At 34.9% G+C, this 24,710-nt stretch overlaps 1 protein-coding gene across 1 annotated transcript in view; it reads left to right on the plus strand.

Annotated features, from left to right (window-relative positions):
- The window catches only part of LOC124360707 (rho GTPase-activating protein 7), a 366,867-nt gene that overhangs the window by 138,162 nt on the left and 203,995 nt on the right, over positions 1 to 24,710 (plus strand). The window contains exons 4-6 of the mRNA XM_046814537.1: positions 14,471 to 15,118; positions 20,224 to 20,491; positions 23,999 to 24,396. Of these exons, the coding sequence (XP_046670493.1) occupies positions 14,471 to 15,118; positions 20,224 to 20,491; positions 23,999 to 24,396 (1,314 nt within the window). The remainder of the gene's footprint in view (positions 1 to 14,470; positions 15,119 to 20,223; positions 20,492 to 23,998; positions 24,397 to 24,710) is intronic.

Consider the following 24,710-nt stretch of genomic DNA (forward strand, 5'->3'; position numbering starts at 1 on the left):
CTCTCAGATAGTAGGATTCTGTAGGTTGTTTATGCATACGTGAGGATTTCTCATATCTTGACACCCTTAATCTCGCTTGATGAGGCTCGGAAGATAGGTCTCAAATGGGTGTCATCAGGCGCCTTAACTTGTTTGCATGATGATTTCAAGCATCTCTTAAGGTCAACTTGACTCCCCCCACCCCCGTCTTGATTCTCCTAGAACTGGTAAAACTTCAGACTTCCAATAGTGGCTTCATCAGAAATCCTAACCTGGTTAGTATTTGCGCCAACTGGTCTAAATTTTATATGCATTTCAAAATTTAGGTTAATTAAATATTTTTCAGAGACAAACTGTGTAAAACCGTACTCTAAAGGTGATTATATAAACTCGCACTTCAGGATGAGCAGACTAAAATATACTTCTTTGCCTTTCCCTCTAGTTACGAACGAAACCATTCTGACAGTAACCAAATATTCCATCTCCTATTTTACCTCACGTTATAGGGAGAACTATTTATAGTGAGGCCCCTCTTAGAGTTTCTCCACGTGACCCACAGACGGCCAGACCGTGACCTTCCCAACTATGTTTACATACAGCAGATGGTCAGAACGCCACCTTGTTTGTTTTAAATTCAAACGAATGCTCCCATATTTCTTGGATTGGTTTGTTTGATACCGATATAGCCTGTTGCTTACGGTTTGTCCTAGTTCGGCTTTCTTCTCATCAGCATCGTCTCATTGGGGGACGGTCGTTAGAGAGTTCTTATTATTCAGTTGCTTCGTTAGTAATGATTTTTTAGATTTTACGCAGTGTATTCAATGTGCAGAAGTTTTTCAGCTTAACTGACAAACATATTTGTCTATTTATTATTCTATTTTATTATTATTACACATTTAGTACTAATTATGTTTTAAATATCATCAACATTTCGTCTTGAAAATAATTTAGTATACTTCGTCTTTTAATATAGTGTTTTTTAATATAAAGTATATACAAATTTTTCAATGTAGTGAGTATGTATTCTATCGTAAACTAACTGCATGTAATGCAATACTAAACTATTAATAAGCTCAAAGTCATCTTTGCTCAACTTTTAACATTTTTTTATAATAACCCCACAATGATTTATTTGTTTTCATTTGTCACATGTAGGGTCCATTTGACCACCAAAGTAAAATCAACGACGTTATGTCTATTGAGACTTTCTTTGTATAATCATTCGTTTTGTTATTTCATAATGAGCTCTAATTGGGTTAAGCTCTTAACAAAGAGAATTCTCTGGTATTAAAGTGTGACTAAATTTTGTTCTTTTCTACCTCAATATTTTATGTGTAAATGGGATATTTAAATTTATAAATTAAAAATCTACATTAATAATTAAATAAGTAGTAAATTAATTTAAATACTCTTGTAACGAAGCTAATATATAAAAAAAAAAAATATTACAACACTAAAAAGCCTGTCTGTAACTGAATGATTGGAGAAGATACAGTTGGCCGCGACAGCAAGCAAGTTACCTGTCAACGATGTGACTCCTGACATTACAATAGCCACAACCTTGTTATTTGTATAGGCTTGTATCAGCGTAGGTAGCTATGCGAGTGGGCTTGTTACCTCAGATATTAATATTGTACAAATCCTGTCAGCAACTGAATGTTTGGAGAAGATACAGTTGGCCGCGACAGCAAGTTACCTGTCAAACGATGTGACTCCTGACATTACAATAGCCACAACCTTGTTATTTGTATAGGCTTGTATCAGCGTAGGTAGCTATGCGAGTGGGCTTGTTACCTCAGATATTAATATTCTACAGAATCCTGTCTGCAACTGAATGATCGGAGAAGATACAGTTGGCCGCGGCAGCAAGTTACCTGTCAACGATGTGACTCCTGACATTACAATGGCCACAACCTTGTTATTTGTATAGGCTTGTAGCAGCGTAGGTAGCTATGCGAGTGGTCTTGTTACCTCAGATATTAATATTCTACAAATACTTGTCTGCAACTGTATGATTGGAGAAGATACAGTTGGCCGCGGCAGCAAGTTACCTGTCAACGATGTGACTCCTGACATTACAATGGCCACAACCTTGTTATTTGTATAGGCTTGTATCAGCGTAGGTAGCTATGCGAGTGGGCTTGTTACCTCAGATATTAATATTCTACAAATCCTGTCTGCAACTGTATGATCGGAGAAGATACAGTTGGCCGCGGCAGCAAGTTACCTGTCAACGATGTGACTCCTGACATTACAATGGCCACAACCTTGTTATTTGTATAGGCTTGTAGCAGCGTAGGTAGCTATGCGAGTGGGCTTGTTACCTCAGATATTAATATTCTACAAATCCTGTCTGCAACTGTATGATTGGAGAAGATACAGTTGGCCGCGGCAGCAAGTTACCTGTCAACGATGTGACTCCTGACATTACAATAGCCTCAACCTTGTTATTTGTATAGGCTTGTAGCAGCGTAGGTAGCTATGCGAGTGGTCTTGTTACCTCAGATATTAATATTCTACAAATCCTGTCAGCAACTGAATGTTTTGGAGAAAATACAGTTGGCCGCGACAGCAAGTTACCTGTCAACGATGTGACTCCTGACATTACAATAGCCTCAACCTTGTTATTTGTATAGACTTGTATCAGCGTAGGTAGCTATGCGAGTGGTCTTGTTACCTCAGATATTAATATTCTACAAAGCCTGTCTGCAACTGTATGATCGGAGAAGATACAGTTGGCCGCGGCAGCAATTTACCTGTCAACGTTGTGACTTCCTGACATTACAATGGCCTCAACCTTGTTATGTATATAGGCTTGTAGCAGCGTATGTAGCTATGCGAGTGGTCTTGCTTTATCACGTAAATTTTTTTTAATTTTTTTTGCATTCACAGTATTATTTATGTAGTAAAGTTCAAACATTTTAGCATTTATCGTAATGTTTTTTTTTTTTCATAGTGAGCTGACCATTTTTGTCATTCTGTGTATGAGTTAATTAATATTTGTATGAATAGATAAAAAAACAACTAGTTATGACAGAACCCCTCCACTTTTCCATAACTCAATCTGACGTTTGTTTTAGTTCAGCTTACTCAATAAGCCGACAACTCCAGTCATCCGTTATAATTTGCGACTGTAAAGCAGGTCTGAATAAATGGCAAATAATAGATTGCTATGTTATTATTTTTGTGAAAGAATCATTTTAATCTTGATAAATTATAACTAGCTGAAACACAATTCAATTCTGAATAAACCTTGTCTTTTTGATGTTAGTAACTATTTGGAATCAGCATCTGTAATAGGTTGTGCAGCGTGTACAATAATATTATTTTTGAAGAACATCTGCCTTCGAAGTTATAATGTTGACTCACTGCAAAATAACTGTTACAACGGTTCTGTAATTCCAAAGTATTATTAAAAGTTAGTAAAACTAGTTATCTTCTGTCAAAATATAGGCCTACTAGTTAAATTGCAAATAGGGTGTATTTATATAATTTATTATTAGCACCTTAAAACATAAGAAAGTAGCCAGGAAAACTTAAGAGGCCGTGGTTGCTGATATATATACATTTTGATTCAATGTTTTATGACTATCTTAAACATATTTTGGAGCGAATTGCTTTTCGTCTCCCTTCTGGCACAAGATCGCGCCGCCTCTTCGAGCTGAGCCACTTAAACCGCAACTATCTCCAGTTCAGCTCTGTCCCAAGAATACTTCGGCTTGGCAACGAGGTGTGCAGTGAGGTAGACTTTTTCTGCAATCGACTGGGAGCTTTGAGACGTGCTGTGTTGACAGTGAGGCTGGAGACATTTGAGTCAGAGTGAGCTTGCCGAGTCCTGCAGAGTATTACAGTATTACAATAGTTACTCCATTGTTATCTTTGCCGATTTAGTCTATTACTGTTATCATTATTGTTATTGTGTTGTATTATTATTTTTTATTACTTGTTATATCACTACTTATTATTGTTATCGCACTATTGTTATTGGTACCACTTTCGTTATGTTCACATTGTATTAGTTTTATCTTGTTATATCTATTTATTTCACTATGTCGTAGGCATGGTCAATTGCTGAAATTGCTGAACTTGATTTTTTCAAACTATACTTTTTTTATGAGAATTTATTACTGTTATTACTAGTCATCTTAAGTATTGTAATTTTGCAAAATGGTTATACCGTGGGAATGTAAATAAATAAATAACATAAAAGGTACTTTAGAGGTAGTTCTTACAATTTGAACCTAATTTTTTCTTTTATTTGTTTGGTATTACGACAAAAGATGTAAAAAAGCCAAGTTTACATCACTCAGGTGTAAAATATGAAAGCCAATTAAACTAACAGAATAATTCATTCAAGTATTTACTAACAAATTAGACGTAATTTTACAGTGAAGTGAAATGGAAAATACTACAGCTGTAAGTTACAAGCTTGGTAATAGTTCAATAGTGAACTCTTTATTCTAGGCTTGGTTTGTGCCAAAAACCTTGTTTGTTGTGTTCAGTGTATTTTTAACCCCAAGTTAACAAACAATCTCGTCTAGAATTACCAGATGTTTTCAGTACAAACACCGTATGAAAACGTGTTTATGGGCTACAAGTTTGATGTTGATCCTGAGGTAGGCCTAGTTGTTACATGTCCGGGCAATAATAGTAATAGTTCCTTGTATTCTGTGCATTGCTTACAAACATTACATGCCAACGACTATGGTTTTTGTTAATGACGTTTAACTTAAATGTACTGTGTTGTGTTGACTTTAAACCATCCTGCAGAGCTGTATTTTCTATTCTGGGTGTTCAGCAATGTATATCCAGAATACCCGTATTTCTATTATACCCAGCAATGTTAAAGTGCGCAAGTGTAATCTTGCCCTTAAGTTTAAAAAAAATCTCAAAATGGTAAATAACGACCGATTTCGTAAGTGTTTACAAAAACAGAATTACGCATTATATTATTAACTTATAACTTTTGTGTGTTTCGTTCTTCAAGAGACATGGTAACACATTCTGCATAAGAATTTTTTTAATTTGATAACTTTTGGAATAATGAATGCATTAAAGTGGAGAAAGCTAACCTTTGTATTAGAAATCCGTGTTTTTTTCCATATTTTTCCATATCACAATCCACAATAAAATACAAATTATTTTTCTTTTACTCGAGTAGATGGAACAATGCCTAAACAGCAAAAGATTATTACCGAAGTAAAGAAATGTGTATATTTTAATGTGGTAAACGTTTGAAGGGAGATGTTTAGTCATGAGAGAGAGCTCGCCGGGACCCAGTTCCGTTACGGATCTTCTTTGTAGAAAAGAAAACTGTAGTTAAATTCTTGAAAACAAAAATGCAGGAAAGCGTGAATACATCAAAGCACCGTAATTAAATAAACCTTTAAAATACAAAATTAAATACCGCAATGTATCTTCAACGGATCTTCGTTGTTGAACTACAACTATCATCCTTGGATTTCCTATTACAACATTGAATAGGAGTTTGAAGATGAAACGTGCATGTTTACATTTGTGCCTTGTGCGGTAAGAGACAGTGAGTAGGTTACGTCATCCAGCGTCGCGACCTTCCTCAGCACAAAGTAAATGGGCCAACCCTACACCACAAACGATGATTGTTTAATTGTGCCACAGTGTGGGAGCGTAGCAAGGTTGCTGGAGCGATTGTCGCGCCCCCTTTACCTTCTCTTAAACTATTCGTTACTCATTCGTTTAATTCGGCACTGACCTTGCAATTTTAGATACCATCTATCTCTTTGTGCACATTCCCTTTCATCCTGATATACTCTTAGGATACAGATTTAAAGGTTAGTGTAATGTTTTTATCAATAGGTGTTCTGTATTTCTCTATAAGGCTAAATATATGTAAATATAACGAATGGTAGACACAGTACGTTTTACGAGTTAGTCGGCTAGGTACATCTGCGCAGTGGTTTATTTATTAATATTTTGAATACAGCTAAGAGTTCACCTTCCACTCTATTCTTTATAATAACGGGTAGATTTTATAAATACCGATCGCTATTTCAAAGTTATTGTCTTTATCTTAATATAGATTTGATACATTTCCCCATAAAAGTTAGGCTATATGATAAAATTTTCAAAATAAATTATTTACGTCGAAAAATGAACGTATTATTTTAAGTTATAACGTTATAGCCGTATAATATGCTATGTTAGAGTTTAAAATAGTAGAGAGGCTAATGAAAACCCAGTTATGAATCATATTTATGTAAATTGGAATACTACTCGGTAATATGGAATTCTGTAATCAATTATGAGGAATAGAAGGAAATAATTCAGTTATTAGATAGATATAGATATATATTTTAAGTTATAATGTTATAGCCGTACAATATGTTATGTTAGAGTTTAAAAATAGTAGAGAGCCTAATAAAACCCAGTTATGAATCATATTTAAGTAAATTGGAATACTGCTCGGTAATATGGAATTCTGTACCCAATTACGAGGAATAGAAGGAAATAATTCAGTTATTAGATAGATATAGATATATATTTTAAGTTATAATGTTATAGCCGTACAATATGTTATGTTAGAGTTAAAAATAGTAGAGAGCCTAATAAAACCCCAGTTATGAATCATATTTATGTAAATTGGAATACTGCTCGGTAATATGGAATTCTGTACCCAATTACGAGGAATAGAAGGAAATAATTCAGTTATTAGATAGATATAGATATATATTTTAAGTTATAACGTTATAGCCGTATATAATATGCTATGTTAGAGTTTAAAATAGTAGAGAGGCTAATGAAAACCCAGTTTAGAATCATATTTATGTAAATTGGAATACTACTCGGTAATATGGAATTCTGTACCCAAATACGAGGAATAGAAGGAAATAATTCAAATAGGTTATTAGAGCCTTTAAATAAAAAAAATCATAATTGTCCATTATATTATCCAACAACAACTCTGCAAATTATTTTTCCGTTGACTAATGATACGTTAAGAATTAGCCTCCATTTCTTTTGTTGATAAGATTTTGAATAATATAATTGATAGTTCTTTTATACTCAATAATATCTGTTTTTATGTATCATATCGTAGCTTTACATCTTCTAGAAACCTTTTTGCAAAGAAAACAGTATCACATGGAAGGGATATTAGGATTTTAGACATTTCCCATATTATATGTTACAAAATCGACAACACAACGTATTGAGGTGTCTAAGTATCATATTATAAGTTTCTACTGTTCAAAATATCGACGCTAATGATTTTATCAATTAAGTACAGTTTTGTTGTATTTTTTAAATAAATAGTAACTTTAGATATTATGTGTCACTTTATAATTTACTTAACAATATTTATAAAAATCGAATTATATTTGTCTGAATCCTGTAGCCTAATTGTCGAGCAATCACTTTTATTTCCTTTTATTACGATATAAAAAGTTTAATTGTAATACTTAATTCTTGATTTACTGATTATTTTAATTATATATCACTAAAATGTGTTATGTTTAATTTTTGTTTTGTTGTCTTATTTTAGTAATATGATGTTATATAGTTAAGATGGCTGTAATGGAATGATCGTTGTGTAGCTATAAAGTAAAAGTTGAATACATAAATGGCCATTGCCATACATAACAGTGGACAGAGCAAAGAAAAATAACCAAACTTTGTTTAGCCAACGTATTACTAAAATCGTTTATTCTCAAATATTTGTTATTGAAGCAAATATATTTCACAGCAAAAGGTATGGATTACATCGTTTTATCTCTTCTACCAATGAATATAAAGCGCAATATGTATTCATTGCTTTGGCACAGAAGAACAGTTAAAAGGGCATGAACTGGAAGGAAAACCGATAAAACCACATGCAATCCCGTATCTCATATTATCAAGACTACTACTGTACAGCAACCATTTCAATGTTCATATTATTAGTGGAATATATCCTCTTTTATAATAAAAAAGCCTATTTTTCCCAGTAAAGTTTGCCTTTTCTCCCCTATAAAAAAAAAAAAAATAAGATCTGGTCTCATTTTTCTTTGTATTTATACATATTAAAAGATTGATAATACTGTGTATAAAATTAAATAATATTGCTTTAAATCATAGAGACACTTCGAGAGTTTGAAAACAATAATTTAAAATTCTAGTATTATTTTAATCAACATAGCTGATTACGTTTAGCCCATGCTAACTGCAACCATCATCAAAAATGTTTGAATATACCTATTTGGCTATGACAAACAATATAAGGTAGACCTTTTTATTACATGATTATTATTATTATCTCGTTTTTATGATCTTAAAGTGATGCCTCGCCACTTGCAATTCCCTTCAAGTTTAACTTTTGAAATTGGGGATTAGAGATTCTCTAGAGAATTACAGGACTTCAAGGCTCCCTACCCAACCTACCTTGTCCAATCACAAATACAAACACTAGCTCATCTACATTGCGCGTAATAGATTACCAAATTATAGTTTTAAATACAAATGTTACAGTGGTGACATCTTGCAGATTTTAGAACACGATGCCAAACAATATTTATTTATTAAATTCTAGATAGCGGGGCTCAAGTATGTCAGACCAGGGTGTGTGCTACCTTCTAAAAGCAACCACGAGTGATAGCTTATTAGCATTTACATTTAAGTGTAATGAGTTGTTCAGTTTAATTAATAAAATTTCATTTTATAAAATGTCCTAATCGGATGTTTGTTTTGTAGTTTAAACATTTGTTATAAGATCGTTGAAAACGGTTTGTCCAAATTATTATTCAAACGTGATAATTTTATATTTTTTGTTTTAATAATTTTTTATCGTTAATATTTTAAATTGTCATCTATTAACTCTAAAACGTGTAATTCTATTTAAAGGAATAAAATGACAAATGGTCTTAACTGTACCAGAATAACTAAAGGAGTATATTATATTCCCATCTCAAATTAATTCAAGTCCAAATCATCCGTGTTGACTGAGTAGAGTATAATAATAAATAGAGTATATGGCAAGTAGGCCATAATTTAAGATAATTTAATCTTCCGATTATTGCAATGATTTATAAGCTATAAGCTACTAGTGGAATAATCAACAGTCAAGACTCTAGAGCCTACTCAACCTCATTTAGTTCCAAGAACGTTCTCGTCTTGTAGCCAAATTCGGAGAAGGTTGGTTTCGCCACAAAAGGAACTAAACAAGTTCCAGACGGGATCTCTCATTTGTGTTTAAAATGGCTGGTTTCATAATATCGAACATATGTTTGGTCACAGCAACATTTGGTCACCCAGGATAATGATCAATATTTGGCATTAATGGACAAATATACTACACAAGTGTTAAGATTTGGCTGGTCAATATCGGCAAGATTCAATTAATGTGGATTGAGTTATGGTTTTGTATTTATTGTGCATTAAAACAACGGCTATTTAATTACAGTATACTAGCGTAACCCCCTGCATAACTACCAATTTCTCAGATATATGTCTCCTAAACTAGCGAAACAGGCAAGAGCGAGTCATCTCAGCATTATAGTTGGCTAGTCTCTCAAACCAACTCTTCCTAGTCTTATATGGCTAACGACCTACATAAAAGACAACCCACTGCCACTCCTGGTTTACGTAATCATTAATGTATTACCAGGTAACAATCTAGAAGCATGACATAGAAACTTACGACCACACTATGTATAGGCTTCTTCTTTGAACAATAAATAAAGAAATCCATGTAAGCTCTTTAAACTATCGTGTTTGTTTAAAAGACTTAAACAATACTAACGAATTAATTCCGTACATTTTATTTTCAAAGGCCCATTTTGACAAAATTTTGCTGTTTCTTGTTTACACTAACGGTAGCAATTCTTAAGTCTATAGTAATTCTACTATGAGACACTGCATACTACTCGTCTAAATTGCTGGTAAACTATGGATAAATCAGTAGTAGATAAACCAGCGAATCCTCTAACATAAATGAAAAGTAAGTTTTTGCAAAAAATATTGCTATAACACCAGTACTGTAGTGGCGTTTTCTCAAGTGACTAGTGAAGATGTACTGCAACACTTTATTACCACAATTATTAAATGTCTTGGTAAAGAGCAAGGCCTTAGCAGCATGTCCTCTATTCATCACAGATACCACTTAGTCCGTCACAATTCGCAGTGTTCAGCAGCACGGTCATTATACCAGCGTTGTACAAGGTGCATACTGGCTCGTCACAAGTCGTGAGTGAAGCAGCGCTTTCTATATACCAGCGCTGTACAATAGGCATGCTAGCCCTTTACAAGCCCCAATGTAGCACAATGTGGTCGTAATACCAGCGCTATACAATGGGCATGCTAGCCCGTTACAAGTCGGGGTGAAGCAGCGCGTTCTTTATACCAGCGCTGTACAACGGGCATACTTGACCGTTACAAGTCGGGGTGAAGCAGTGCGTTCTATATACCAGCGCTGTACAATAGGCATGCTAGCCCCTTACAAGCCCCAATGTAGCACAATGTGGTCGTAATAGCGCTATACTGCTAGCCCGTTACAAGTCGGGGTGAAGCAGTGCGTTCTATATACCAGCGCTGTACAATAGGCATGCTAGCCCCTTACAAGCCCCAATGTAGCACAATGTGGTCGTAATACCAGCGCTATACAATGGGCATGCTAGCCCGTTACAAGTCGGGGTGAAGCAGCGCGTTCTTTATACCAGCGCTGTACAACGGGCATACTTGACCGTTACAAGTCGGGGTGAAGCAGTGCGTTCTATATACCAGCGCTGTACAATAGGCATGCTAGCCCTTTACAAGCCCCAATGTAGCACAATGTGGTCGTAATACCAGCGCTATACAATGGGCATGCTAGCCCGTTACAAGTCGGGGTGAAGCAGTGCGTTTATATATACCAGCGCTGTACAATAGGCATGCTAGCCCTTTACAAGCCCCAATGTAGCACAATGTGGTCGTAATACCAGCGCTATACAATGGGCATGCTAGCCCGTTACAAGTCGGGGTGAAGCAGTGCGTTCTATATACCAGCGCTGTACAATAGGCATGCTAGCCCTTTACAAGCCCCAATGTAGCACAATGTGGTCGTAATACCAGCGCTATACAATGGGCATGCTAGCCCGTTACAAGTCGGGGTGAAGCAGTGCGTTCTATATACCAGCGCTGTACAATAGGCATGCTAGCCCTTTACAAGTCGGGGTGAAGCAGTGCGTTCTATATACCAGCGCTGTACAAGGGGCATACTAGCTTTTTCCAGCCATGTATAGCGGTGGTGACGGCTACTAACTGTATCTGTTCGTCACCAGGTTATAATAAGGAATTGAAACAATACTAACCCTTCCTTATAGAACAGAACATACCGTACTACTCTACCAATTAATTTTCACATGGGTTTTTTTTCAATTTTCTATCACTTTGCCAGAAGCAGTGCAACCATTAATCGGAGCCTTTAACCTCAACATCTATATAAATTGTTACTATGTATTAAGAACATTTTTATAGATTTTTAAATTAATACTGCGTCTTAATAGATTGTTTAATCGACTTAATAAGCTTGATTAACTAACTTGCAGCTAATTTGCTGCTAAGCTTGATTTCTTCATTTTCAGAAATAATGTAGAAGATGCCTTTTAGAGTTGTATATCCCATTTTCCATCTTTGATGGCAACCTTTGTCGAATTCTAGAAATGTCACATTTAAACTAAACTATAGCTTTGGAATAGGTTTGTTGACAGCTCTATAGAACCATCGACAATACAGAGGCTCTAACCAAACGCCTAATGGGAAACCGCTCATAGTGTTAATTGTTTTCTCTCTTGTCACGATCAGCTGTAGGCAATCCAACTTGCGGTGTATACCTGCCTTCCCTTCTCATTCATTACAACTTTTCCAATTTAAATTCTACACATGGCAATGCTTTAGTTTTAACACAACAACAAAATTGGCTTTTTCTTTTTATGCCTATTGTTAGAAGCTCTGGAGAGTTTGAGTTTTACATGTTACCAAAACTATTTTTTTACAGTGATTGAGGTAAATAAATTTTTCTTTTACAAAAAAGTCTTGTATAAAATTTATAAGTACCTTAAGGGATAAGAGTTTTGTCCTTTTTGATATTGGTCACAAAAAATTGTCTGGGAAAAGCAATCAGCTAAAGGAAAATCTAGTAAAAGCTAATCCATATGCGGTTGTGATTAATCCTTTTTTAGTTTTCAGAAAAGAACCCGGGTAAGTTTTACACGCTTTGTTGGACAAGTGGCAAATCATGGATAATTAATAAGTTATACTGTATTCAGTTAACTGGTTGTTTTGAAGCTTATATTATATAAAATCTGCGAGCATTCTCTTTAAAAATTGTATTTGAAATGGAACATCTGGAAGGTAAAGCAGAGGGTAATCCGCTTGAGTGCATTGTTATGTCCTTCTATTATTGTTAGGTATAATGGAGGATTACTTGCCTCAGCGTTTGCAGCTTTTCTACGAGTAACTTCTCACTTCATCGAATAAACAATCGTATTCTGTTTTAGTCTTGTAACAGTGTTCATTTCCTTAATGTTAGTAATTACAGTTCTGTTACAATTTTTAAATGTTATTAGCCACTTGTGTTTTGCCTTTATTGACTGTGTAGTGTACCATTTTAAGTGTGAATATTATTGTTCAAGTCTATGATTATTCAAGTATGAAACATCATACACGTACAGTCCTAACCTGCTAAGTTTAGTCATATAGACTATGCTTTGTATAAAATTTACTACTTATTGTGACATGAAAAATTATATGGCGAAGTTTGAAAAGATTAAGATTAATGACATTAATCTGTGTCAGCACTGATAATGTTCCTTATTTTGTATCCGTAGGTATTTCAGCACAATGAAATTGGAGATTTTTGTAAAATTTAAACAAATATACTTTTTTTACTCAGCATTTCATAAAATATGTAAACATCAGTTACAATCATCATTTCAACACGGGCACTAATCTTCAGTGACAATCATCATTTCAACACATAACGCGAGGATCATAACGTTCTCATATATGGATTACTCATGTTTCGTGCTTACTATCATTTAACAGTTAAATTTGTTACTTTTAACAAACATACTCTTTTATTTCTAATTAGTTTGTTTACAAAATAATATTTCAAAAAAACTCTTACATTTTATGAGCGTTTTATTTTCAAGCTAGAAAGTACAAATCGTACTGAATAGTAGTAGGGATTAAAACATTTAAATGTTCATTTAGAAGGTCAAAGTATTTGAAAATTAAAATGTTGCCATTTAGTATATATTAAAACTGTAAGTTACTAATATGTGAAAACTAAAAACAACCTAATATAAACAATCTAAAATATTACTGTACTGTATTAAATATATCGTTCTAATAAGTACCCGCTTTTCAATAGTAAACATATTGCACATTATAAAAGTGCAAGTTAAATTTATTTAAAGTAAAACTGTCTACGGTTTTCGTCATTTCTATTGGAAACATTTTTGCGATGTATTTGTGCAAATATTTTTAAAATATTTGATTTTGTAGTTTATTAAATATTAATTTCTTTCTATCAACAAAACACAGTGGATAATTATGACAACCCAACACTGACATCGTAATATTCTTGGCTTACAGGCCGCAAAAATGTTATTCCCACATTTAGATTGAACTAAGGCTGAAGACAAAGCCTTCGTAAATGTTTGGCGGAAGCTCATCTATTTGAACAATAGCCAACACCGGGTCAGCGTAATCTCTGACGGACAGGGTGCTCGCGGCCTACGTGTCCGGGCAGCGCCGACCCCGCTCTGGTGCGGCCGCTAAAAATGAACTACTATTCATTCATTCACTACGGGATGTGTATGTAAAGGGCGAAATAAATACATTTACTCAACAATGGTGGCAACGATTCTAACAAACTGTGTTCTTTCTTCACAGCTTGGTATAATACGAACGTATTTATCTCAATTAATTTCCACATTCTTTATACACTTGACGTTTCTATTAGTTTTCCTTGCATAGTATATTGTGTTTTTATTAATTGGGGACATAATTGATTTTTACGTATCCGTTTAAGTTTCCAGTTCTAATTGATCATGTTTAAATCAAAATTCGTATTGAATTATAGTGGTGTTTAAATAAAATCATAGTGTTAATTATAATTTTGTATATTAAACTAATATTTTGGGCTAAGAATTTTTCAATAAATTTAAAACAAACCTTGTGGTAACATATTAAAACATTTAACAGATAACAGATTTCAAAAGAAATGCCATCTTTTGACTTTATCTTTACTAAAGCTATAAATAGTTATTAGAAGTTTTCACCTATATCAAATTTGGTACAAAACATATTTTTGCTATTTTAGTGGAAAATCCTCTTTGTAAGCTTTTAGATCATAAAATAGCTATTTTTGTACTGCTATTACAACCTAACATTATTATTGTTTATCGGTTTTAAATCCTCTTCTGTAAGTTGTGACATATTATTGTTTGTTTACTGAAAAAAAAAAACAATTGCTATATGGTAACTTATGGTGTTACAGGAAGAAATCGGGGAAGTATTCGACCGTTGGAAGTCCCCTGTGATCCAGAGCGCCGGAATCCCGCCACTTCCACCACCGCGATCCAACAAGAAACCGGCCGGCCAGAATTCTCTGCAAAATGGAAAGAAACCGTACCAGAAGTCCTACCAGCAGTTAATTCGAACCAACTCTCTTCCCAGTCCAAAAAGAAGAAACGGTGATCTTGACAAAACTCTAAATGCGTGGTCCGAAGGACTTTTGGCAGAGTTCAACACTATAATCGCTAATGAGTTGACATCACTCCTAGCCGCAGAGCCAGCGGACGATGAAATCTTCGTGTCCTCCGACGACGAGAGTAACATGATCCGCTACCGGGTTTCTAGGTCAAAGTCGGTAGGGGACCAGGATCCTCCCCCGTCACCGGCCACCTCCCCCTCCACCTCTGACACGTCCTCAGGCAGCACGGGGTCCGGACGCCCCCATCGCCCCATCAGCCGCGTGCTGCGCCGCCAGCCCCGTACTCTGACCGCCCGCGACAAGAGTACCCCCGTACTACTGCGTGTGAAGGCACTCCCTGAGCCCGACCTGCTGCCCTCCAGTATTCCAGGGGTCCAGACTCTCGACGAGGGAATTAGCTCTAGCAACAACGAAGATTCGCCTGAAAAACAGGTATACTTTTAATTGGCTAATAAAATCTCTAATCAATAAAATAAATTTAATTTGTAAGCAACGTTCATATTGCATAACAATTTTTATTTGTTATATAATAAATTGCACTTTTACCTCCCACAATTTGTACTCTTGATGCATGCAAATTAGTACATTCACACCATCTCTCATTCGCCCTATAAATTAGTAATAGGTCAATCCAACTAAGTCAGTCCTTTTTCTGGCTTCCCAAATGTGTGCAACTCTTCAAATATCCAAAGTCCCGTTTGACCATAATATTTTTAGATTATTCTTAATGCTAGGAACAGGACATGTTGATGCAATCTGGTTAACCATTCATTAAAACAACAATTAACTACTTATGAAGGAAAATACTAATAAAATGACGTCCTGCGTTGCTAAAGTGGGTTGTTATGCCTATCTTTAGTTTCTTTTATTGCATTCTTCTATATATTGTGTTGAAGCTTTTGATATGTAATAGATAGCTCTTTTAAAAATGTAGAGAAAAAATAGGACTTTCCGTTTCATATCTATAAATACTGTTTCACGACACTCGAAACTCTTTCAAGTCAAAAGTTATGAAGGTTTGGCTTTGTATTTGAGCATTCTTCCTACGATACCATATGTGTGATTGGGGTTAGACCATCGTATGCCACCATCAGAGACTTATTAGTTTATTACGTACTTATCCAAATCCCTTAGGAAACAAATGCCTGAGAAAATTATTGCATATGCAATCATTCCACGTCTATTCTTGACAACGGTTCATTTCAAGGAATTGTACTGTGTAAATTTCTTTAATTGCAGTATTCTTCATTTCATTATAAAAAAAAAATTAAAAGTCAGGTGATATTAAGCACACTTTATTGAGTGTTGATATTTCTTGGCTTATTTTCAAATACATTTCCTTTAACTCAGTTGTCACACTTTCTATTTCTTAGTATGATTACGTATGTAAACACAGTTTGTTCTTCATCTTGCATACTGTTCGAGGTTCTCGTTTAGCTACATAGTTGTGTAGTTCTTATGATATTTATTATCGAAGTGGAGGACCTCATAACTTGCTTTATACAGCCTTTGGTAATCCAAGTGCACGTAGTTTTAATTTATGTTCCATGAAAATGTTTTGGGTACGTTGTAACCAAAAATATGCTGACGTAATTTTAAAAATTTTGAATTTGAATATTAACGAAATGTTTAAAATTTTGGATATTCCATCTTTCTTGTGTCTATATCTTTGCTAGCGTAACATCTGTTAGATCAAGATAATTGTGCCTTGAAATGTCTCTTGTTGTTTTATGGGTATCTGAGTCAGTTGGAAACCAATTATTTTGTTTTAATGGTCGTAGTAGTTTGACAAGTACAGACGTTAGACTCTGCAATGTTTATTACTACGTAATCTACTACCGGAGGTACTAAAGTCTCTCTCGATGGAGGTAACGTTCGGCAAAACTCTTTGCAGCGAAATTGTTAACGTCCATGTCGTCAATATTTGTAATCCACAAATAAGCAAAGTTTCAATCACTTTCCAAACAGTTATTGAAACTTTGCTTATTAATTATTAAGTGAACTGATTTTGTCAAAAATTAATTATCAATAAACATAAACAATCATAACTTTATTAGCGCCACAAAACTTTTCATTTCTGATCTCCTGATCTCGACAGTTACGCTCAGTGATGCCGTTATAATTTTTAAAAAAATGCGACAGATTTCATGTTTTACAATTCTCTATTGGAAAATGCTATTGCTGTTAAAACCGAATTCATTTCTAATAATTACCTCGGGGTTTAATCCTATACAAACTACGAAGAGTTTATTGCCTTGATTGGTAGTTATTTACTAGTTCTTTCAATAAAACGTCTTCATTGCTAGGTTAGCGTATGATCTTTTTCATCAAATTGGGAAAATGAGGTGTAGATTGATTAGATTTAGTAATTTCCGTTATGAAAATTGGATTCTGTATAAAAACTGACACTATTAACTGTTTATTTAAGCCACTTCTGCCGGTAAAAAACAACTGTAACTACTCCATGAGAACTTGTTAGGGCCGAGCACATGGATCTGTACTAGTTTTACTATTTTGTCTCAGCTCACTGTAAGACAAAATAGTTGAAATTTCTAGAAAAGAAACACTATTAATGTTAAATACTACTAGAAATTCAAGTGAATCCAATAATTCAATACAGTAATGTGGCAAACAGCTGATAAAACAAATTTACAGCTGTGATGTGACAGATGTCAACTTGTACATTAAACTCTCAGGTGAAGAATAATTAATACTGTACATAAAAAGCAATTTATCTCAGCACTGGAGATTCAGTTTTTGTTAAACGACATTTTTGCTTCGAAGTGAAAACGAAATCAAAATGATGATGACTAATCCCATCAAAGATGAACGTCACATTAATGTGATGTTAAGGAACCGCAGTAACGTTGTCAGCTGTCAATAATAATGTGTCACATTGACAGAAGCACTTTAGTTAAGTGGAAGTCGGGTGGTGCACCTATATTGTGTGGTATATCGAATTTACCTAAGTTAAACAGAAACCTATGTCCGACTCACTCATGCTACCGTATAGTTAGTTGATTTGTATTTTTTTATTTGAAATTTCATTGCAGTAATGTCATAGTAACGCAAGATATATTACAATATTGACTAATGATATTAAGAAACTTAAAGGCGAAAGGATGATTTGATGTTAAATAACAAACCGTTATTAAAATTATTATTATTTTTAACCAGGTTTACTTTGAGGAGGTTTCGTACCTCCCGATCTAGCCCAAGATGAATTAGGCTACTTTGATGTACGTTGTCACAGAAACTACTACACATAGAAGATTTTATATATAATACATTTTATTACTTGTATTTTAACACCATCCTCATTTATTCAATGAGTTGTCCATTAAAAATGTATTTTTAGATTTTCCAAAATATTTAATAATGGAAAATAGCTTCTTATTAAGGAATTTGTTAAATATCAAAAGCTTGCCAACTATCATAAAAATTCAGTAGGCAACCTCACTTTACTAAAAAAATATTTTATTCAAAACTATTTTATACAAAAATTATTCTAAAGTAAAAAAACTCAGTAGGCATCCTTTATTTTACCAAAAAAATAATCAAAACTAAAAAAAGACTCAGTAGGCAACCCCTATTTTACCAAACAATATGCAGTGAACTTTTGGAGGAAATTTTACGATATATCTCAAGTACTTTAACTATACAACATCTTAACCAGGAGGATTCGGAAATTTATAAATAAATATAAAACATAACTTGTTATTGTTCAGTTTTCTCCATTTTAATTGTTTTCTTTTATTTACTCATAAAGAAAACTGCCAGTTGATTTGTAACGAGACTTCATTTTTTTAATACTAATCAATTATGATTGAATCTAATTTAAACAAATTGTATTGTTGATTATATATTAAAAATAATACAGTTAACATAACATTATTTTATCGATCTCGAGTGACTTTTACTGCCAAATAAAAAGAGAAAACGTATAGTTCTAGTATTATATCATTTCCGTGTATATCATTCGCGACTGTCGGCTGCACTGTGATCGAGGTATAGTTGGATAGGGGGTGGCTAAGTTTAGACAATTGAATTGAATTGCTATCTCATATTATTTCCTTACAGTTGACAAGAAATGACTTTGTTGTGAATTAAATTTAATAATAATATTATCAGACATCCATCTTTGTAAATGTTAGGCTTTAAATATTTTTACGGGTAAATGTTCAGATTTTGTTAGTTTAATATTGTCCAAATATTGATTGTACAATACTTCACATTACATTCACTTGTGCGGAAATATTTGTTACGTAGCATTCTGGTTCTGTTTTACAAAATCATCCCCAGTTTTCTTTCGGATGGATTTGTACAGAATTAACCAGTAACAACTGAATAAAACGTACTAATATGGATGAGGTTATGTTATTGTTTGACAAATCAGTATGTTAAGCACATTGTAAAATTTGTCGATATATTTATTTACGTACTGGGCCATTGTTGATCCCTTTCTGATCTTTCTTACAAGGAGATCATACAGCTACTACTGATGTTCCCCACAACGAGATCATACAGCTACTACTGATGTTCCCTAGAAGGAGATCGTACAGCTACTACTGGTGTTCCCTACAAGGAGATCATACAGCTCCTATTGATGTTCCCTACACGGATATCGTACAGCTACTACAGATGTTCCCTACAAGGAGATCGTACAGCTACTACTGGTGTTCCCTACAAAGAGATCATACAGCTCCTATTGATGTTCCCTACACGGATATCGTACAGCTACTACAGATGTTCCCTACAAGGAGATCGTACAGCTACTACTGGTGTTCCCTACAAGGAGATCATACAGCTCCTATTGATGTTCCCTACAAGGAGATCGTACAGCTACTACTGGTGTTCCCTACAAGGAGATCGTACAGCTACTACTGGTGTTCCCTACAAGGAGATCATACAGCTCCTATTGATGTTCCCTACAAGGAGATCGTACAGTTACTACTGGTGTTCCCTACAAGGAGATCATACAGCTCCTATTGATGTTCCCTACAAGGAGATCGTACAGTTACTACTGGTGTTCCCTACAAGGAGATCATACGGCTACTACCGATTTTCCCTACAAGGAGATCGTACAGCTACTACTGGTGTTCCCTACAAGGGAGATCGTACAGCTACTACTGGTGTTCCCTACAAGGAGATCATACGGCTACTACCGATGTTCCCTACAAGGAGATCGTACAGCTACTACTGGTGTTTCCCTACAAGGAGATCATACAGCTCCTATTGATGTTCCCTACAAGGAGATCGTACAGTTACTACTGGTGTTCCCTACAAGGAGATCATACAGCTACTACTACTGGTGTTCCCTACAAGGAGATACAGCTCCTAATGTTCCCTACAAGGAGATCGTACAGTTACTACTGGTGTTCCCTACAAGGAGATCATACTGCTACTACCGATTGATGTTCCCTACAAGGAGATCATACAGCTACTTATGTTGTGCCCCGTCACACTTCGGAATCGAAGTTGGACGGCAGATCATACACCTAATGCACATATACTATTGATGTTCTCCTATTTTCCAGTTGCCAGAATCTACTCTAGACAGCCTGCTAAGTCGCCTGGAGCCGTGCCCCGAGACCCCACAGGATGTCTGCACCCAAACATCTCCGGCAGTGTCTAGGTGCTCCAGCCTCACGTGGCTGTCCGACTGCTCTTCCTCTCTACCCCGCCACTCTCCGGAGTCAGAGATGGACGACAGATCAACCAGCTCGGCGGACTCCTCAACAGCCAGGGACGAACCTGAATCTGGTATCGGGACAGCGTCCCCGCCAAATCCTCGTCATGCAAAACGTAAGCTACTGCATTTATATTAACTTTATTTATTTATTTTTTTTTAATAATGATGAATTAAAGAAATTATTCTAATAATAACAGTATTGCTACATTGCATAATCCTTTATTACTATCCTCTCTTTAGCATACAAATTAAACCTGATTGCTTTAGGGGATTGCTTTGATCGGGGGGTAGATATCCAGCACCCTAACCCATTTAGAGAGCGGTGATCTATAGACCGCATTATTTTACCGTCTGTTCTTCCTTTAGAATCACAGCAGACAGTTACTGAGCTGATTTATACAAATACAATCACTTCAGCCGTTCTTACGGTTTACATTTACAAGTAGCTAGTCTTAGCTCAGAATCTCCAGGTTTCTTGCTAAGCTTTAACAAGATAGTTCCCATGAAAGTATTTTTAAAACTTTTGTTTTACAATACAAACCATTCTTTCGAAGCATTTAGTTATAAATTGTTTAGTAGATCATTTCCAGTTATATATATATATATATATATATATATATATATATATATATATATATATATATATACATTTACATACATTTCACGAGCTGTGATTTACTAAAAATAAAGGAATGTGACACAAATCAGTTTCACATATAAATTCATATTGAATAGAGTCCGGAACTATAAAGTGTCCACCGCAATTTCTACTAATAAACGAACAGTGAGATTCCATTAATTTACTGACAAAGAGAGTTAGAGAGAGGTGTGGAGGGGGGGAGGTAAACGTCGAATTCTCCTATTAACGGTAAACCAAAACTCGCAAACTCTGCATGTGAAACTAACCAGGGTACGACGGTTTCTAGTAATTCGTAAATGTTTCCCTTTGTATGTTGTAATACTCGTAGGTTGATTTAGGACTTCAGAAATATATTCCTTTTTTGTCTATCAGTTATTTTGTATTGGATACGTGTCACAAATGTAAAATAACCAAACCATATGTATTGTAACATGTAACCGAAAGACCAAGTATATGTTAACATTTCACTTCATATACATTTTTGTATATTTTTTAACAAATCCAAACATTGTTATAATTTTATGATTATTATTTGTGTTAGTTATTTATTTCATCTGCCTCATTACAAAATGTATGAGATATATAAAAAAAGATAATGATCCAATGAGTGTAAATTAATGATATTTCAGAGTCTCAAACTCTACCTACTTTTTCCGTCTGACCCGCAATGGCAATTTTCCTTTGTTGTATTTCTATATAAAAGTTTAATATATTTTATAATTTTGCTATTTTAAGGTGTACTTGTTATTAACCCAGCATAAATAATTTGTGATTTTCCTCTCATTTCCATTTGTTTCTATTTCACTAAAAGCAACTAGTCAGGTTACTTCATAAACATTTGTTCTAGAACATACTTTATTGCAAAGGATGCTAATTGGTAAGGGAATAAATGTTCAGAAAGTAAAACACCAAAGAACTTGTTTTTACGTTCGCTTGACTTTCACTGTCTAACAAAAACAGCCTTGATTGTAGAATCTCCTGAGGGTGGTATTGGATACAAGGGGGTGTTTTGTTTTCGGAGTTGGTTGCATGTCAGGATCTTGCACAAGTAGATTTATGGGACATGTTCACGAAGTGGTACAAGACTGCTCGATATGGCAAGTCGGAGACTAACACAGTACCTTGTATGCTACAGTGCACATGCTGATATCATCACCCCAATCCAGTAGTGAGTATTGACAAATTTATTAGCTATTCGAACAAAACTTTTAATCACAATCTATATTTTCATATGACATTTATTTCAGTTTTGTATATTACTGTATATGTCCAATAGAGTGGGACTTTCTACCAGGAAAGAAATGTGAACGAACAACAATAGTTTCTCACACATACGTAATATTCAACATTATTTCCTCCACAATTATGTAATATTATCTTAATGCGTACTTAATAGTCATTTTCTTCTGCATCTTTTTTATCATATTTCTAACGAATGCCATTTGAAAAATTATACAAATCTGTAGTAAGTGTAGTAAGTATATACCGACCTTGGCTTCTGAAAATGTCTATTATAGTACTCTACAGGCCACCAGTGTTTACCAGTTGACTGTAAAATTTTCGCAAATTTTCCTTTCGTGATTATATAGGATGAGTTCGTTGAGCTTCGTGGATGAAAGGCAGTGCTTAGAAAATTGTTTTTATTCAAATGCCAAAGCCCATTAAAATAATTTTTTACTGTACAGGAAAAGTAAATTTAAGTGTCCAAAATGTTGAGATTCCCAAACATTCTAAGCTTTCAAAACAATTACTACTTTATTATTTAATATTTCACTCAATCTCGCTAAATAATTAATTTAATATGAAAGTACATTAAGTGATTTATAATGTGATATACTAAACTAAACTTGATATTTCAATGGAATAGGTTATGCTTATGATTAGGGAATGCCACGAATGGCTTGAATGAGAAATTACAGCTTTTGCATGTCGAATTAGCACGTGTACCTAATTAAGTATCTATGAACTGCTCACCTAATTGCATGAATTTTGAATAGCCATTCCTATTCCCTCAAAGGTGGTTACATTTTTCTTCAGAAATAATATTACATTTAAAGTAATATATAAAATGTAATTATTTAACAATTTATGACAATTCATAGTGGTTACAAACGGGTTTGCCTTATGATGTCGGCCCTCTTGAGTTTGAATTTAGAAACTACTGCAAATTTATACAACTGAAAGATTTACTGCGATATTTTGTATGGACATTCACACTCAGTAATACCTGCAAAGAAACGTCTACAATCTCTAACTTCAATTACAATCTTTTGAAATAATCAGTATTTAAATTAGGAAGTTCTTACCCAATTATCTTTCATAGTCAATCATGTCGCCTTTGCGCTATAAGCAAATCTCGATTTCTAAGCTCGAGCCTACGCTAGCCTTAAATATTCAATGAACTCAAAAGTTATCCCAGAGATAACAAAAGTACATTTCATTATTATTCCTTACGTTTCTAAAAAAGGTTACATCTTACTTTGAATCGTGAGTGGGAAGCCACGAGTAACCGCTAGTAACATATATGTTTAGAAATTTTTTTACGCCCAATGTTTTAAACCACAAGACTAATTATTTATGTTTATTTATTTTAAGTAACGAATTTACATATGATTGCACAGTACGGAATATACACAATATTAATACTGATTGGGTGGTTCTGTAACTGATGTAAATTACGGAGAGTATGAGTGCTCGTTATACCAAAAACTAACAGGATCACTTTCTAAACCCACAAAGTCCTGATACCCTCGACTGCTCATTGCTCAAGGCAGCCTTGCTTCCATTCAGTCACGATCCGCTGCGGTTTTATTCTAATAGTTATTTTCCAATACATTCAAACCGCAAAATGTTCGCCCAATTAACAAATCTGCCGTAAAATGAGATCCATTATTGCGTAACGACGTAGTTGCAAATCCGACCACACCATATCCTCACGTCCAATCTGTTGAGTGTGTCACGTGATGTTGACGTGTTCCAGCTCCCGCACAGAAGTGTCGACGGAAGGAGACGTGGGAGCGACTGAGGCGGCGACAATCCATGAGTTCCCGGGCGCAGACCCTGGCGACCAAGAGCGACCCCTGGGTACGGCGGGACAGCTTCAAGACCTCTCCCGGGAGTCTTCTGGAGTCTTCCAGTGACCCGGACTTAACTCTTCCTCGACCCCGCGCCGTGAGGCCCAACTGTCTTCCACTTCCCCTTCAAACTTTTCACAGCCCTGCCACTTCAACTGAGGCCCTTCCCTCACCTTCGGCCTCCTTACAGCTGTCTCCCACCCCCCTGGTCGCCGAGCTGGGCAACAAGTCGTCGTCCGCCCCCATCCTCACTAAGCAGCTCCCGGTTCCCGGTACCCCTAAGGCTGACGAGTCCAAGAAACGAGTAAGTTGAAAATCCACATAGTAAACCTATACCTGAGTACTAAGTTCAGTGTTGGTTTCAAAATATACTGTCATTATGTGTCACTATCCACTCGAATTATGTCGCTATGTATAATTAGCAAAATTCTCCAGACGTTGTTAATGTCTATATAAAGGAGGCAATAATGATAAAACAACGCAAGTTCATGAATCAATTAGATTTATTATTTGAAGTTTTTTTTAGTTTTATGTACTAAACAGTTTTAACAATAACTATTACGTAATGCTAACTGATTTTGCTCTTTATTTATTCATCCTCGTGTCTTCTTATTCTTT

The sequence above is a fragment of the Homalodisca vitripennis genome, chromosome 4 (genome assembly GCF_021130785.1).
Source record: "Homalodisca vitripennis isolate AUS2020 chromosome 4, UT_GWSS_2.1, whole genome shotgun sequence".
In the NCBI taxonomy this organism is placed as follows: domain Eukaryota; kingdom Metazoa; phylum Arthropoda; class Insecta; order Hemiptera; family Cicadellidae; genus Homalodisca; species Homalodisca vitripennis.